This window comes from Dipodomys merriami, unplaced genomic scaffold (genome assembly GCF_024711535.1).
Source record: "Dipodomys merriami isolate MVZ:Mamm:240054 unplaced genomic scaffold, mDipMer1.0.p SCAF_4, whole genome shotgun sequence".
In the NCBI taxonomy this organism is placed as follows: Eukaryota; Metazoa; Chordata; class Mammalia; order Rodentia; family Heteromyidae; genus Dipodomys; species Dipodomys merriami.
In genome coordinates, this window is record NW_027205603.1 from 54000076 (window position 1) to 54017534 (window position 17459).

General features: G+C 39.7%; 1 protein-coding gene across 2 annotated transcripts in view; it reads left to right on the forward strand.

Moving 5' to 3' along the window:
- Window positions 1-5011: 5011 nt before the first annotated feature.
- The window catches only part of Atp6v0d2 (ATPase H+ transporting V0 subunit d2), a 40189-nt gene continuing 27741 nt past the window's right edge, over window positions 5012-17459 (forward strand). For both annotated transcript variants that reach the window (XM_069991010.1, XM_069991011.1), the window contains exons 1-2: window positions 5012-5308; window positions 16544-16715. In XM_069991010.1, the coding sequence (XP_069847111.1) occupies window positions 5179-5308; window positions 16544-16715 (302 nt within the window). In that variant the 5' untranslated portion in view covers window positions 5012-5178. The remainder of the gene's footprint in view (window positions 5309-16543; window positions 16716-17459) is intronic.

A 17459-nucleotide genomic window follows, 5' to 3' on the forward strand; every position in this document is an offset into this window, starting at 1 on the left:
TCTTTATTCTTTTCTTTTCCTTTTTTTTTTTTGGTGTGGTACCAAGGATTGAATAATTTCTTTATTTTTTATGACTGAATAATATTATACATGATTTCAAAATTTCTTTCTTCATTCATCTGTCTAGAGCTACTTGGGTTATTTACATGTCTTGACTCCTGTAACTATGCTACAATGCACATGGAAGTGCAGATAATCTTTGAGACACTGATTTCAGCATGTTCATATATGAATTAGGATGATGAACACCAGTTGATCTCACTTATATGTGGAATCTGAAACAATTGATTTCATTGAAACAGAGAACAGAATTATAGTGGTGGTCATCAGAGACCAGGGGAAGAGGAAATAGAGGAGGAGAAATGTAGTCTGAAGTAGGGATGCTGAGTCTAACCAACACCATCTTAGCCATAGGTAGATGATAGGGTATTAGGTTTGACTGACACCATCTTGTCTTCACGGTGGAGGCAGGGAATTCCCTGCCAGTTGATGGGTGTGCCTGAATTCCCAGAGGCAGGGGAAGGGATTTGGACAATAGGTTGCTGGACCTGCCAATCTTGGGTCATGAACTCTCAAGCTCCTTGTGACCCCTGCCCCTTGACCTGATCCTATTTAGGCCTGGACCAGAAATCAAATCTGACCTTCTATCCATGTTATCAATAAAGTTTGATTGAAACATAGTCACGTTCATTCACTTATGTGTGGACTATGACAGTTTCCTCACTGCAATGGCAGAGGTTAGTAGTTTTAACAGAGATGGCATGGTGCACAATATAAAACAAATGTTTTATATTTGACAACACACAGACAAGCCTTGTTTATGTCTGATACAGCTGAAGCAAGGTTAGCCATGAGTAGACAGATAATTATAGAGGCTATGTGATAGAGACATAGGAACTAATTACAGTAAATTTTCCTTTCTATGTGTTTTAAATTCTATAATAATAATAATAGCTCTAAGGCTTTAAAAAAATTCTGATAACATTAGTAAAAGCCTTGGCTTGACCTGGACTTTTTATTATGGATGGTACCATGGATCTGATCTAAGGAACATCCTTCACAATGCTGCCGCTGAGGAAGTTCACAAAGCCTGTTTGAATACAGTTTAGCAAGGTGTGGGCCTGCCTTTGGGGGATCACCGCACCTACAGCCAGCAGCCTGCATTTCCACTGCTTGCTTCCTCACCATGTGTTAACAAGCTGAGTACATCCAGAAAGAAGCTTGTCTTGCCTGGCATAGCAAACATAATCTTTCTTCAAGGGACATCTCTATTCCTTTAAAGAATAAATTGATCCTCTACTGTGATAAAGGAATGGTTCTTGAGAGATCTTCAAATGTATAGAAAGTCTCTGAAATGCTATAGATCATACAGATGTATGCATATCTGCAATTACAGACATATAGACATATACTACAAATATATGTATGTATATCTATCCATCTAATACTAAAGCACAAAATACCCTCACTATTCAGTCACTTACCTAATGTAATGTTTCCTATATAAGCTGTTATGTTTTTGTTTTTCCCCTTTTGTTGCTGTACTTTTTTTTGTACTTTTTGTTTTGTATGTAAGTTTATCTGTTTGGGGAAGGGCAGGGGGAAGCACAGAACTAGTGAGACAAAGGGTGAATTAATTCAGTAGTGATACTAGACACTGCACTGAAAATGAACTATACAATTTGGGAGGGGGAGAGGGAAGAAAATAAGGGGAAAAGCGACACTGTTGAAAAGAAATGTTCTGATTACCTGACCTATGTAACTGTAACCCCCCTGTACATCACCTTTACAATAAAAATAAGAAAGAAGTAAGCCCTTCACCATCTTCATTTACATTCATTAATAGCATGAAAGTGAATCCATAAAATTAGTGAAGGACTGTGATGGAACTTCACTCATTCCACATAAGGGCAATAGTTGCTTTGCAACTCAGATACTGAAAGATTTCTTTGAAAATTTTGCATCTCATTATGTAATTGTTAGAGACACCTCTTTCTTTCCATCTACCTATCTTTCTTTCTTTTTTCTTCCTTTTTTCTTTCTTCTTGCTTGCTTGCTTGCTTACTTGCTTCTTTCTTTCTTTCTTTCTTTCTTTCTTTCTTTCTTTCTTTCTTTCTTTCTTTCTTTCTTTCTTTCTTTCTTTCTTTCTTTCCTTTTCTAGTGCTGGTCTTGGGGCTTGAATTCAGGGCCCGGGAGTTGTTTTTTGCTGGAGGCTAGCCTTCTACCACTTGAGCCATATCTTCACTTCCAGCTTTTTGGTGGTTAATTGGAGATAAGAGTCTCATGGACATTGCTGCCAGGCTGACTTCAAATCCTCAGATCTTAGGCTCCTTTTGACACTTATTTCATTTCATTTTATTTCATTTATTTGTTTGTTTTTACTTATTTTAATATAATTTTATTATTATTAAGGCATTATACAAAGGAATTATCATTTGACACCACACATTTCTAAATTTAACTTATTCTATTAACATTTTATCCATCATTTTCTTAAAATTAAATAATCAAACAATAAATCAAGCCCTATTTCTTTATCCATGTTCCTATTTCCATGGTACAAATGATCCTGCAATTGTTAATGAAGGATGCCACACATCCATTCCAGGGGACCACACAGAGGCAGGCAGGCACAGGAGAAAGATTATTACAAGGTTTATTAGAGGAACCATATTTCCCCCAAGAGGGAGCACATGGCCTCCACACCATCCAGGTAGCAGGAGGGTCTGGGGGAGAGGAAGTGAGGTAGATGGGAGTTCAGGCGAGTCAGGGGCCAGCTGTATGGTGGGAACTCCAGGAATGGGAGGGGACCCAGGTCTGGGTGGAGCTGAGGACCAAAAGTGAGCATAATACTAACAGTTAGCCAAGAAGAGATGCATGATAGAACACTGTTCTGTGGAATATCCACAATACTTGGCAAGTGATGTAGCTTAGTGGTACAGTACTTACTTAGCCAAATGTGAAACCTTGAGATCAATACCCAGTTTGGCAAGAAGGGATGGAAGCCAGGAAGGCAGAAAGATAGAAAAAAAGGAAGGAAGGAAGGACAGGGAAGGAGGAAGGGAGGAGGGAGGGAGGAAAAGAAGAATGGGGGGAGAGGGTGATGGAAGGAAGGAGGGAGGAAGGAAGCAAAGCACTCAAGATCTTTGAGGATAATGGAGTTGTGGGAGGAGAAATGATAATGAAATATTAGAATTTCTGTTATCTAGTGAATGCCTTCAAATTTGGGCACTGTATAAATTTAAGTTTGATTCCATGGAATTTTCATAAATTAAAGCAGAATTTACATTAATTCTCTCTTTTTTGCTTCTCCCAAACAGTTTGAAAATACTGAGACAGAGCCCAGAGAGTTTCTGGCACTTTAACTCCAATTAAGGATTTGACACATTACAAATGAAATACAGCACATGCAAATAGTGTTCAGGATATTTGACACAGTTTTTGGGCTAAGTATATTGGGAGAACAAGTACTCCTTTTTTGGAGCATGAAACTCAGCAATTAAGTCCCTGCTTCATTAAATACCTACTGTATTAGCAGCTGTGCAATTTGACTGCTTGGAAGCTTCTGGGAGCTAATGTCCTATCTGTGATCTGAGCAGAAATATTATTTGTGCAGATACATCCCTGAATAATCATGAAATTCAAATAGAAAAAAATCAAGCATGCCTTGCAATCAGATTTTGCAAAACTGGGAGTGTTCTTGGAAAGTCAGCACAACTAATCAACCTTGATCCTTGCAATCTGCTAAAGAAGAATTCAGTGAAAGTGATGAAGAGTTGGTTAGGAAAAAAATACGGCAGAGAAAGGAGATTATATGTTACAGGCATTCCCTGGGAAGACAGCATTTTAGTTCATCTTCGATTATCTTCAAAGTACAGATGTGAGCATTCGGTTTAAACAGAGAAATAATTAGGGACAGGGGACAAAGGTATGATCATGTGGCCTGCCTTGTCATTATATCAGTTCTGGTTCTTCCAGGTTCCAGAGAAGTTATTATCAACACTTAAAGAGAACAATTCTCCCGAGATGATTTCTGCAGTCTGATCATTATTGGTATTTACCCTCATCTGGGGTGATCTGTCCTGCAAGGCCTTGCTGTTCCTCAGCAGTAGTTTTGGTGCTTTGCCATAAAGACACTACTGATCTGTCCTGCCTTTCCTGGTGCCTAAGGTAGCTGCAAAATGATTGAAGAGAATGGCTTTGAACAATGGCAAATGCAAGATGGAAAATGTAGACCGCTCTTCTGTTTGCAGTTAATTGAGAGCAGCAAAAACAGGTTAAGAACTGGTAACAAATACACTTTCACTAGACTGACAGTGGTTTGTCTCTCTGGTGAGGATAACAGCATTAGCCTTAGGGGATGGAGTTACTGAGATTGCCAGAGGCATTTCCTATCCCTAGATCTACTCCACAGGACTGAGACTAGCTTGAAGAAAGTTTAATTATTATATTTTGTCTGAAACCTTGTGATCACAGTCTCCATTTAAATTCCCTTCATTTCCCCGTTGCTCATGGCTAGCTACTTTCTATACATGGCTCTATTAAGACACACCATAGGGCTTTGTCCCTAGATTGCAAAGGAAACATCTTTAGTATTGTGCATTACTAACCATCTATTCTATAAATGTAGCGTGTCAGAGAATTAATATTTCAATATTCTTCAAACTATCCACATGTGATCTAGTCATATAAATTAATGCATATTGAAAAGAGATCTTACTTTGTTTGTATTATAAATCCTCAAAAAAAAAAAAAAACAGAAGCAGCAAATCTAATTTACAATTTCAAGGTTGGGACCCGGTAGGGATGTTGACAAAACACTCAGGTGTTTGCAGCCTGAGAATAGCAAAGCCAGTCAGGGCAGGGCCTGGGGCAGGAAAGAGTTGAGCACCCCCCCCCTACCCCCCTTCTCCTGCCCTTCCTCTACCATTTCTTCTACTCTCCTCCCAACAGTGGTTGGCTCCCTGGGTCATCTGGCTGATTCATTGTTGATATAAAAACAGGACTGAGTTTACAGTGTGGGAAGCCACTGAAACCAGAGGAAACTAGTCACACCAAAGCTCTGCTGATCAGCTGAGCGATTGTGCCACCAGCCCTGTCCTTCACAGGTGTAAGTTCTTCAGGGCTGACCAGGACTTCAGAACTCTTCTAGCCAGAGTTGGCTGAGATCTTTCCCCCATGCTTGAGAGTGCAGAACTATACTTCAACGTGGACCATGGCTACCTGGAGGGCCTGGTACGAGGCTGCAAAGCCAGCCTCCTGACCCAGCAGGACTACATCAACCTGGTTCAGTGTGAGACCTTAGAAGGTGAGTAGAGCTCTCCTTGCCCTTTGAAAAGGAAGGAAGGAAATGATGGTTCTCAGGAAGCAAGGGGAAGGGACTAGGATCACACCAAAAAGCCTTAAGCAGATTCCTTTTTTTTTTTTTTTTGCCAGTCCTGGGGCTTGAACTCAGAGCCTGGGCACTGTCCCTGAGCTTCTTTAGCTCAAGGCTAGCACTCTACCACAGCGCCACTTAGGGCTTTTTCTGTTTATGTGGTACTGAGGAATCCAACCCAGGGCTTCATGCATGCTAGGCAAGCACTCTACCACTGGGCCACCTTCCCAGCCCCTTAAGTGTATTCTTATTCCTGCAATCTAAACTTCTTGTGATAAAGACTTAGATGAAGAAAAACATTAGATCTCTATTTCCTGGAATTTAGACTTCTCGTGATCATGACATAGATGAGAAAAAACATTAGATCTCTATTTTCAATATCTTCTAAGTGAGTTTAATATGATCTTTCCTTAAGGTTATAAAATCCCAGTAGTTAACAGAATCAGTGTCTGTTATGATCACCAATAGAAAATTCAATATTGTCCGATCTTTTTAAAGTTCTTACAGTCACTTTAAAACATCATGGTGGATTTTCTCCATTTTAATATCTCAGTAAGGAAATATCAATATTTATTACAGTTTACAACATTCTAAGCCAGATATGGTGGTGACCCCAGCATTCAGGCAGCTAAAATGGGAGGATCGTGAGTTCATGGCCAGCTTGGTATAGCAAGACTCTGTTTTAAAACCCAAAAGGAAAACATTTCATGACTATGTCACAAACAATTTAATTCCCTTTGCATTTCATTCTACATATTTATGAATATGAATTGGAACAGACCTTCACCAAATTGCCAAGTGATCGTTGGCAAAACAAAAACAACATGAAAATTTTGGTTTGTCTTTAACTGAAGTCCAAAAAAAAAATAAATTACTGGACTGTGAAGGGTCTTGGCATGAATTCAGAATTCCTGCCTTTGACCTCTGCCACTTCTAAGTAGATGACCTTGGGACTCTAAGCCCCTGAGCCTCAAAGTCATCACTTGTGAAGAAGATGTTGACTTAGGTGAGAAATAGTGAAAAATACAGGAGAAAACTCTCAGTGGAAAGAAATTACCTTCAAACTACATTTGTTCCCCCAAATTTTACCAAAGATAGCACATGTAGAGTAGTAATCTGTTATTAACAACAGCTCTATTGGTTCATGTTGACTTATACAATCAAATAGGATACTTTAAAGCTTTTAGGTTAATTCTAGAAGCAGCAAGTAAGCTCTATAGAGAAAGCCTCCTAAGAAGGGTATTAGCAGGTGAAAACAAACTAGAAAAAATGTGACAGTGATCTTGCAGGGTTCCAGGGTAGAACAGAAGGGGATCTGGCTACTTGTTTTTGGTTGCGACCAGTTAAAGCTAGAGTTCAGGCCACATTGCCCAAGCCAAGAAAATCTGACCTATCTATCATTAGCATTAGGAATAGGTAGACTCTTTCAGATGAGAATTCTGCTGGCTATAAATCGTCATCTATAATGACTGAATAGTGTTTAGGCTACTCATAAAACTATTCAGAGAGAAACCAAGGGAAGTCATAACTAAGGCCATAGAAAGAATCCTAGGTAATAAAATGGTAACAAAGATTAAAAAAAAACAAGAATTAAAAGGTATACCCAATATTTTCTGCTATGGGACTTCTTACTAAAAGACTCAATTCAGAGAGGAAGAAGGAAGAGAAGCATTTAGGATAACACATCTGTCATCTGAATAGGCATTTGGCTGAATCTGGTCTCTTAATTTTCAATTTGGAAGAGAAAGAAAGGATTCAGACTTATTTTCAAGAGACCACAGAACACAATTGGAAACATAAATAAATTCACACATGCAGAATCCTACCCCCAACAAAGTTGGGCACCAGAGACCACCCAAAGCCATCTCTGACCCCTGGTTAAGAATGCCCGCCACACACATCATTGCCTTGATGCCTCTACCTTTCTTCCTAGAAATCAGCGTTCTCATTTCCCAACTCTATTTGAAACTGTGTATAATCTGCTGTTTGAAGAACTGCCAAAAATCAAAGTGAGCCATTAAACCATGTTTGGGCTATCATGGCTGTTGGAGAAATAAATCCAAGTAAGATTTAATGTCTTCAGGTGAGGACATTGAAGCTTAGGCTGGTAGTGAGGAAATTACAGGCTGCCAGTGATGGAGTATACAGAGATGTCTGTCTCTTTTACCACTAAAATGCAACTGCTTCCTGTGTATAGGAGGTCAGTTTATTGATGAATGTCAGATCCTTTTGCTAATAGAAAATAAAAAGAACTACACTGCTGATTATTTTCTAGGATGGGGAGGGGGAAGAACTGGCCACTTGTGAAAGCAAAATGTTCTCTTTTTTTTTTTGGGGGGGGGGTGAATGTGCTTGGAGAGACCCAGCCATTTCCTAAGCTAGATTCAGAGTTGAGAATCAATCAATGTCATTTGTTGGGCTAGAATTAAAAACTTCAGGATTTGTGTTTACTTTTGCCATGAGCATATCCGATCACAGATAAAGAAGAGAAGATAAAACTGTGTCCATGCTGAAGCAGAAGCATTCTGAAAAAGAAAAGGTGACTTGGCAGTAATTGAATTGCTTGACTCTATTTTAAAGTCCTCTAGTCTTCCTTGACAAGTATTCTGGCAGGAATAGTGTTGAAACACTTGAAGGAAAACATGAGTGTTTCAGGTAAATTTAGAAGAAAGAAAAGAAAGATGGTCCAGAAATACATTGGGAAGTCTTAGTATTAACAACTGTGCTGGATTATATTCCTAAATGGGCAATGTGGTCAGAAATACTCATCTTTTCCATGGCCTGATCTTGACTAAAAGGGACTTGAGCCACAGTGGCACCACTGTGACTCACTTTTCTGGGTAGAAAAGAAGGAAGCTAGTATTCTTTTGAATTTATTTATTTATTTACTTATTTATGTTGGTTGTGGGGCTTGAACTCAGGGCCTGGGTGCTTTCTCTGAGCTCCTTCGCTCATAGCTAGTGCTTTAGAAACTTTGAGCTACAACTCTACTTTCGATTTTTAGTGGTTAATTGGAGATAATAGTCTCACAAGGACTTTTCTGCCCTGGTTGGCTTTGAACTGTGATCCAAATAGCTAAGCTTATAGGCATGAGTCACCAGCACCTGACTCTTTAAAAATATTAGCACTGTTATTTTCATCAACATTGGAAATACAAATAAAATTATATGTAAATTTGTCTCCTGTGTGGCAAAGACAAAGACTAATACTTTAAGATTATCAATGAATAGCCTTTTCTGAAACATACAGGGTAAAGGTTTGCCTTGGCTCTCAGGATTCTGGGGGAGCTCTGTACTCTGGATTGCGTTTTCACTGTACTCCTCATCACAGATTTTTGGAAGGGCCTGAGGGAAGCGAGCGCATGCTTCCCTCACTTAACAAAGCACTTGACCTTCTCCAACTCTACTTCTCATGAGAAGTTAATTCAACAAGTGTATATATACTAAGCACTTTCTACCAAAGGCCAGAGAAGTAAAGATGAGTTAAGATACAGATCCTGCTTCAAAGTAACTCCTACTCTGGAGAATAGAAAAAGAGTTGAAAAATAAGAAAGCTGAAAGGAAGACGTTGGATACTAGCTACAGAAATTTGGTCACCAACTACAGAAATTTCAAATGCTTATCCACTAAGTTTAGAAACCCCAAGGCTCTCAAAAAGTTCCACACAGGAGATGACAGAGCTCTTCATGTAGTCCTGTGAGGAGTACTGAAAGATGGAAATAAATCAAATGATTCTTTTCACTTCAGTAAGTTATGGGACTTTCTTATAATGGAATATTTTACAGTTAGGAAAACAAGCAAATAACAAGAACAGTAGCACAACAATAAACAAAAAGGCCCAAGGAAGCATTCTAAGAAGGCAGAAATAGATTTCCAAATGCATTAATTGAGAAAAGCAAGGGAGAGAATCACTGTAGCATGATACTCTAAAAGGGTAGCTTTTAACTGCATGCCAGTGGCTCACACCACGAAACCTAGCTACTCAGGAGGCTAAGATCCGAGGATGGAAGTTCAAAGGCAGCCCAGCCAGGAAAGTCCCTAAGACTCTTATCTCCAATAAATTACTCCCCTCAAAAAGTCAGAAGTAGAACTCTGGCTCAAGTGATAGAGCTCAAATATCCTTGAGCAAAAAGCTCAAGGACATCACCCAGCGTCCAAATCCTGAGTTCAAGTTGCAGGACTGGCACCAAAACAAACAAGCAAATAAATAAAAAAATAAGAATGGGGCTTTAACTATTTTTGGTCATGGGGCTTTAACTCAGGACTTGGGCATTGTCCTTGAGCTTTTTTCAAGGTTAGTCTCTAGAGCTCTACCACTTAGAGGCAGAGCACCACTTTCAGTTTCCAGGTGGTTAATTATAGATATGAGCCTCCAAAACTTTCCTGCCCAGACTGGGCCAGCTTTGAACAGCAATCTTCAGACTTCAGTCTCTTGAGTAGAGGCGAGAGCCACCAGCACCCAGCTTATTTGTCAGTATTTTCTGTATAATTGTGTATCTATAAAACAAAAATTGTAAACAGATCCAAGAGAAATAAAAGGTAGTGATTATCCGAAGCCAGAAATAGGTGGCAGAGAAGGTACATGTATATGTGACAGGTGGAGGAGAAAGTTCAGTTTTACCTATGTCTATACCTACTGCTTATCATTATATTTACACATACAAACAAGAAGAAGACTCTTATTTCAGAAGGAAGACTCTTATTTCAAAGAACTTTCTCCATAATGTCTTAGATGTTGTTTGTACCTCTAACTGTATCTTTTTTTAAAAACTTAAAATGAAAACCAATGTACCCCTTGTTTCCATGAGGAAAGACACACTTCCTTCTTAGCTTAGAAAAATATTCTCACTGATCTCAGCTTTCTCTCAAGCATTTCTTCACAAGCCTGCATTTTTCTAAAGCTGGTCCTTCTACCAAAATTCCACCCACCATCTGCTTTGCCTGGAGAACATAAAATTCTCCTTTCAAGCCTTCTCAAGCCACTTCCTCTAAAGAGCCTTTGCTACTGTGTTCCTGTGAGGTAGAACTGCTGGGTGCCAACTTCATGTTCTGTTTTTTGTTTTGTTTTGTTTTTTGTTTTTGTTTTTGTCGGTCGTGGGGCTTGAACTCTGGGCCTGGGCGCTGTCCCTCAGCTCTTTAGCTCAAGGCGAGCGCTCTACCACTTGAGCTACAGCACCACTTCCGGGTTTCTGGTAGTTTATTGGAGATAGGAGTCTCACGGTCTCTCCTGCCCGGGCTGGCTTTGAACCGCGATTCTCAGATCTCAGCCTCCTGAGTAGCTAGGATTACAGGCGTGAGCCACCAGCGCCCGGCTCATGTTCTGTTGTAACCAGTAATGAACTCAATCCTAATCAGTGACATCAACTTAAGTGTGTCACCTTTGGGTTGGCCACTTGCTTCATCTGCTCACTATGGTGACTAGAGTCAACTCAAACAGGGTAAGTGGCTTTGTCTCCTATGTTGTATGATGGATTTGTACTTTTCCTTATCTCTTCTCTCTCTTCTCTCTCTTTTTCTCTCACTTGCTCGCATGTTAGGCAAGTGCTGAGCTAGTTCTCTAGCCCTATTCTTTAAGGCAGCAAAAATACCTTAATTTTCTTTTTCCTTCCCTCTAGAGTCAAAGATTGTCCTTTGCATACTCCAAGTCTAAATGTTTGAGTTCAAGACCTTGCTCTTCCTTGCTCTGAGATGTTAAGCTGCTTTGTTTCCTAAAGCAACAACTTTCTTATCTGATGTTTAGATAATATCTCTCTGGCCTACCTACAGTTCAAGAGAAGATCTGAAATATCTGACAATGTTTTCTGAAGTACAAATCTTAAGTATTTCTAGACTTGCCTCTGATCTGTAGTGAATTTACACCCAAAATTAGATTTACCTCTATGTTAGACTTTGGAGTTCCTGAATCCATTTCTTCCCATTTCATAGTTTAGGGTAGTGGTGTTAGGTGTATGGCTAATTGATTTCATTCTCCATCAGAGACCACCAATATAACATTATCCATTCTGGGGGAGGAATCAAAATAAGGAAATCTGGTGTGGTGGCACATGTCTCTAATCCCAGAATTCAGGAGGCTGAGACAAAAGGATCTTGAATTTAAGACTAGCCTGGGATGCATAGCCAGCTTGGGTTACATCATGAGATCATGTCTCAAAGAGCCTGAAACATTAAAAATGTGGTTCAATCTTATACTGGAAAACAAGACAAACCTTGAATAACAATGGCTGGGAAAAAGTCATTGCTATGGTATCTGGGGAGGAAGGAGTTGTGAGGGGCAAGATATTCTAGATGGGCAGGAAAACCAATGGATCACAGAGGAAAGGATCAAATGTGTAGTGATTATCTAAGAGGCAATATTGGAATATTTAGAGTCTATACTAAAAAAACAAACATTGCAGTGTCTTGAAGATCTGTCAATACTTAAGTTTCAAGGCAGTACTGAAACTAACATGGAATGAGGATCAGAGTCCTTGGAATTTTTAGCCAAATACTTGCAGCAAGGAAACATGCATGAGTTACTTCATTGAGTCTGGGGCTTATTTGTGACAGTTAAGAGGTAATACATATTAAAATCATTCTGACCGAGGTAAAGCACTCTATAAATCCCACAAAAGCTGATTTTGGTTTACCTAAAGCTTCCAGTGGGGGCTGGGAAGGTGGCTCAGTGCATATTTAGTACATTCATGAGGCCCTGGGTTTGATTCCTCAGCACCACATAAGCAGAAAAAGTCAGAAGTGGTGCTGTGGTTCAAGTGGTAGAGCGCTAGCCTTGAGCTGAAGAGCTCAGGCCCAGAGTTAAGGCCCCACAAACCCCCCAAAAAATAAGCTTCTAGTGGCTTCAGCTACTTGTAATATCATATAAGAATATTTGAAAAGATTAAACTGTAAAGGAGCTTTTGAGAAAAAATAAAGAAAGAACCTGAGCAGACCAATTAAGAGATTAACACAGTAATCTAGGTATCAGGTGGTCATTCTAAAACAGAAAAGTGGACAATAGAAATCAGAGGAAATGTAGGGATGCCTGTCATCTCAGCTCTCAGGAGGTGGAAACTGAATTGTGAGTCACAGGCCAGATGAGGCTACACAGGGAGACCCTATCTCAGACAAACACATGATTAGTAACATAAAGGAAGAAGTGTAGGAATGTCTGGTTTTGTAGATATAGTTATTAAAAGTGTAATTAATTATTAAACCAGGCACTGGTGGCTCATGCCTGTAATTCTAGCTACTCAGGAAGCTGAAATCTGAGGATCAGAGTTTGAAGCCAGCCTGGGCAATAAAGTCCTTGAGACTCTTACCTCCAATAAACTACACAGAAAAAGCCAGAATTAGTGCTATAGCCCTAAGCGGTAGAGCACTAGCCTTGAACAGAAAGTGGTTAAGGGACAGCAGGCCCTGAGTTCAAGCCTCAGGACCAGAAAAAAAAGTTTAATTATTATTAGATCTAATGTTAGGAATCAATGTATCTGCTGGGATTTTTTTTTAATTTAGGGAATAAAAATCAAAGTTCTCAGACAACTGAATCAAACTATTTTGGAAGTTAACTAGTAGACATGGAAAGAAAGAATGACTGCTTTGTAGTAGATACTCTATGCTCACTTTACCTACTTTCATTACCTTTATTTCTTTTCTTTTGCCAGTCTTGGGCCTGAACTCTGAGCCTGGGCGCTGTCACTTAGCAATTCAGCTCAAGGCTAGTGCTCTACCACTTGAGCCAAAGCACCACTTAGGGCTTTTTCTGCTTATGTGGTGCTGAGGAATTGAACCGAGGGCCTCATGCATGCAAGGCAAGCACTCTACCACTAAGCCACCTTCCCAGCCCATCTTTACTTCTTTTTAAACCAACGATTAAAGCAAGGCTATCCTCTTACTTCTTTAATCCCTGCTATAACCTTAAAGTACAGATTCATTGTGTGTGTCTGTGGTCTGTGTGTCTGTGTATCTGTGTGTCTGTGTTTGTTTGTGTGTGTGAGAGAGATAGAGTCTTAGGACGTGAATTCAGGGCCTGCAAGCTGTCCCTGAGGTTTTTTTGGTTAAGACTAGCACTCTACGACTTCAGCTATAGCTTTTCTTTTGGGGGGCTAATTGGAGATAAGAGTCTTATGAACTTTCCTGCCCATGCTGGCTTTGAACTGTGGTTCTCAAATCACAGCCTCTTGAATAGTTAGGATTAAAGGAATTAGCCAATGGTGCCTACCTGGCACTTTTTGTTATTGTTGTTGTAGACAGGTCCAAGCAGGAAGCTACAGGATAAGAAAGAATAACTTTCTAAGTGATCTGCCAATGAATTAACAGAAGATGACCATGAAGTCCCAGTTCCCTGTCCTGACTTACCCACTGGCCACATGATCTCAGGTCAGCCCCTTCACCCAGTGGCTCAACCCTTGGATAATGCTGTTTTACACAATCTGGACACACACACACACACACACACACACACACACACACACACACACACACTCCATTATGTTAGAATATTATTGTGGATTCTTTTTATTCTGCTGCTGTTTAGGATCAACTTAATTGCTTTATTATCAGGTTCTCAGAATTTGGAGGACATTCTACTTCTTTTTTTTTGTGGGGGGAGCGTTGGGGAGGTGCCAGTCCTGGGGCTTGGGCCTGGGTGCTGTCCCTGAGCTTTTTTGTTGAAGGTTAGCTCTCTTACCACTTGAACCACAGCTCTACTTCTGGCTTTGTCTTTTCTTTTCTTTTTGGTGATTATTTGAAGACAAAAGTCTCATGGATTTTCCTCCTCTGGCTGGCTTTGTACCATGATCCTCAGATCTCAGCATCCTGAGTAGCTAGGATTACAAGTCTGAGCTACCAGAACCCAGCTTGCTTCCTCATTTAAGAAAACACACCATTTCCACATGACTTTACTAGATAAAAAATAAATAAATAAAACAAATCAGTTTAATTCTACCAAGTACTGGATGTGAACCTCCCTGGCTAGAGAGGTTCTGCTCTTTTCAAACAAATCACCCACATTAATGTTTTCATTTACAGAAATCGGTTTCTTCCAAACTTATTTGATCTCAAAGTCTTATTCCCGACATAGCTATTTGGATAAGCATTTAGAGAAATGTAGGAGAAAAAAATTAAGTGAACCCATTATGAAAACTTCAAAACTATAAGCACTGTTTTGTCTATCCTCGTATCAAAGCAAACATTCAGACCCTAATTTTCCTGCAATCTGCCTGCCAGTGTTCCTTGGATCTTTTGGTGCTGGGAAAATATGGGGGAGGGGAGTTTCTGTTCCATTGACTGTTGAGTAACTCCACTCCACAGTTCCAAGATCCTGCAGGGTGTGAATGCTTGAGATGTTTAATTTCAGGATATCACTGGCAGCTGAAAGTTCAAAGTTATTTAACTTAAAAGAAACATATGTCATGGAGCAACATAGCATGGTTTTGGGAAAAAAATAGCATTTGTGTCACTTCTGTTGGCAAATATCCGTCCTTGCTAAAAATGCAAACTGTCAAATGACATTAAAAAAAAAAAAAACCAAACGTAACAACTACCAAAAGAAAAGCCAAAACAAGGCATGGGGAATAAAAGCATAAATGTTTTAAACCAAGTTAATTAAATAAGAAACTGTGTGAACAAGAGCCATTTTTGAGGCAAGATCTACTCCAGATGCTGAGGAAGAATGATTGTTCTCTGCACCTCCCTCAGCGTCTCATGAACCAGTGACTTCAGCTCCAGCAGACATCTGGAGCTACATCAACCCAGCTATAAAAGCAGTTCTTAGACCACAGAGTCTCCCTGTTGTCTTCAATAGAAAGATACTATGCCCTCTTAATGACAACACATGCTATTTCTTTGGTTTCAATTCTTCTTCTGCTTTTTTAATTGCTGGTGTTTTGGCAGTTCTAGGGTTTGAAATAAGGCCTTGCACGCATCCAGATGCCTGTATTTTAGTGGTTAATTGAACATAGAACCTCATGGATTTTTCTGCCTGGCTGGCCTGGAACCAACCAAGATCTTCTGATCTCCGGCTCCTAAATAGCTGGATTACAGGCATGGAACACTCAGCATGGAACATCAGACTCCCACTCTCACAGAGTACTTGAGGACTCCTCTATGGCTTAACCTCCTTCAAGGGACATACCTCTTACTTCCATCTTTCTGGATGGAGTGTAATTTTCTCTAGTCCCATACAGTCAAGCTTCTAACCACTGAAGTTAACACGTGGTTGGATTGGCATGTTTGTGGCTGCCTTCTCCCCACCAGATTGTGCGTTTCCTTCAGGGTGAAGAGTTCATATCTAGTATAGTGTTGAGTTTCTCGCAGCAGACTATATATAACAAATGCTCAATAAATATAAATGGAAGGTCTAACTAGCTCCAGGATACTGTATTGGCTCCACTGGTGTGCTAGATGGAACCAAAGACATTTTAGATATTCTAAATTTTCAATTTTATTTTTAGATATATTTTTATGTTAGGGAGGATTCAAAGAACTACAGATAAAACTAAAATTGTGTACCTTTTGAATTAATATGTTCAAGTCTATGTAATATCCTGTAATAGGTGATATACTGGAGGCATTATTATTCAAGTACTTGTAAATTCTGATCAGTGAAACTGAATAATTCCACATGGAAGAATTAAAGATTTACCAAACAAATGATAATCTGACACTTATAAGTGTCTTTGAAATCAAATAAATCTAGCTTTGAACCCTAGGCTTATGCATTCTTAAATTCCACAATTTAACCCTACTGAACTTCAGTCTCTTCCTCTGCATTGAAAGGACATTAAATTCAGACATAAAGGTTGTCTATGTCATTACGTATATTTACCATGTTAGCTGATCCTAGTAAAATTTCTCTTTCCCATCAATTTAGGACCGAGCCTTAAAACATTCAGCCAACACTTTCCTGAGCAGCTCTTTTCAAGTGACTAAAATTGTCTCAGGGAAAGCCGTCTGTGGACTAGGTGTTTATTTATTTTTAGCTATGAAATAACAGGTTTTTTTTGATAATTGGAAACTTTTTAAACTTGTAAATGCATATTTCCATAGACTTCTCATTTCTTTAGAGATCAAATATTAAGTCTAAATAATGTATAGACCTATGCTAAAAGTCTAACAAGTACTACGTATTTTCTTTAAAATTAGCACTAAGGTACAAAATTTAACTTGATTCAGGGGGTTCTTGTCATTTTAGACCTGAAAATTCATCTCCAGACCACTGCTTATGGCAACTTCTTGGCTAATCAAACAAACCCTCTTACTGTTTCCAAAATCGACACGGAGATGCGGAAAAAGCTGTGCCAGGAGTTCAGCTACTTCCGGAACCACTCCCTGGAGCCGCTCAGCTCCTTTTTCACCTACATGACGTAAGTAGGGGCAGGAAAAGCAGCTCTGGGCAGTAATTGGGCGAGTGACCCCTAAATTACCCCTGGTGTAAGGCCTGACACGGCTGAAGACCTTTCTACAGGTTAGATGTCTGAATACCTTCAAATTTCGTGATAAACTTGCAGCCATTTTTTTCACCTTAGTATACAGACTACCAGGTGGGCACCAGTGGCTCGTGCCTGTAATCCAAACTACTCAGGAGGCTGAGATCTGAGAATCTCCTTTCAAAGCCAGCCTGGGCAGGAAACTCCATGAGACTTTTATCTGCAATTAATCACAAAAAGCTGGAAGTGGAGCTATGGCTCAAATGGTAAAGTGCTAGCCTTCAGCACAAAAGCTCAGGGACAGCGCCTAGGCCCAGCGTTCAAGGGAGACAGGGCAGGGGGAAGTAAAAAGATTTAAGTAATTTATGTATTTAAGTATTATGATAGGTGCTGTAAAGCTGCCGGTGAGCGAGGCTTTGCAAGCTGTAACGTCCCTTGCAAAAATGTTTGGCATGGATAATTAATGAGGCCATTAAAGGTTCCTGAGCTGAAGGACAAAAGGGTCTTATGTGTGTGGAAGTAGAAATGTTCATCAAAATGACAGACAAGACCTTGGAATGTTCCTAAATGCCAGGGGTTCTGCTAAGTGTGTCACCAAAATAATTTCCTTTAACCTTCCTGACACATCTTTCACAATTCTTACCAACAGCCTAAGAATGAGGGAGCCAAATTTTAAGTCTT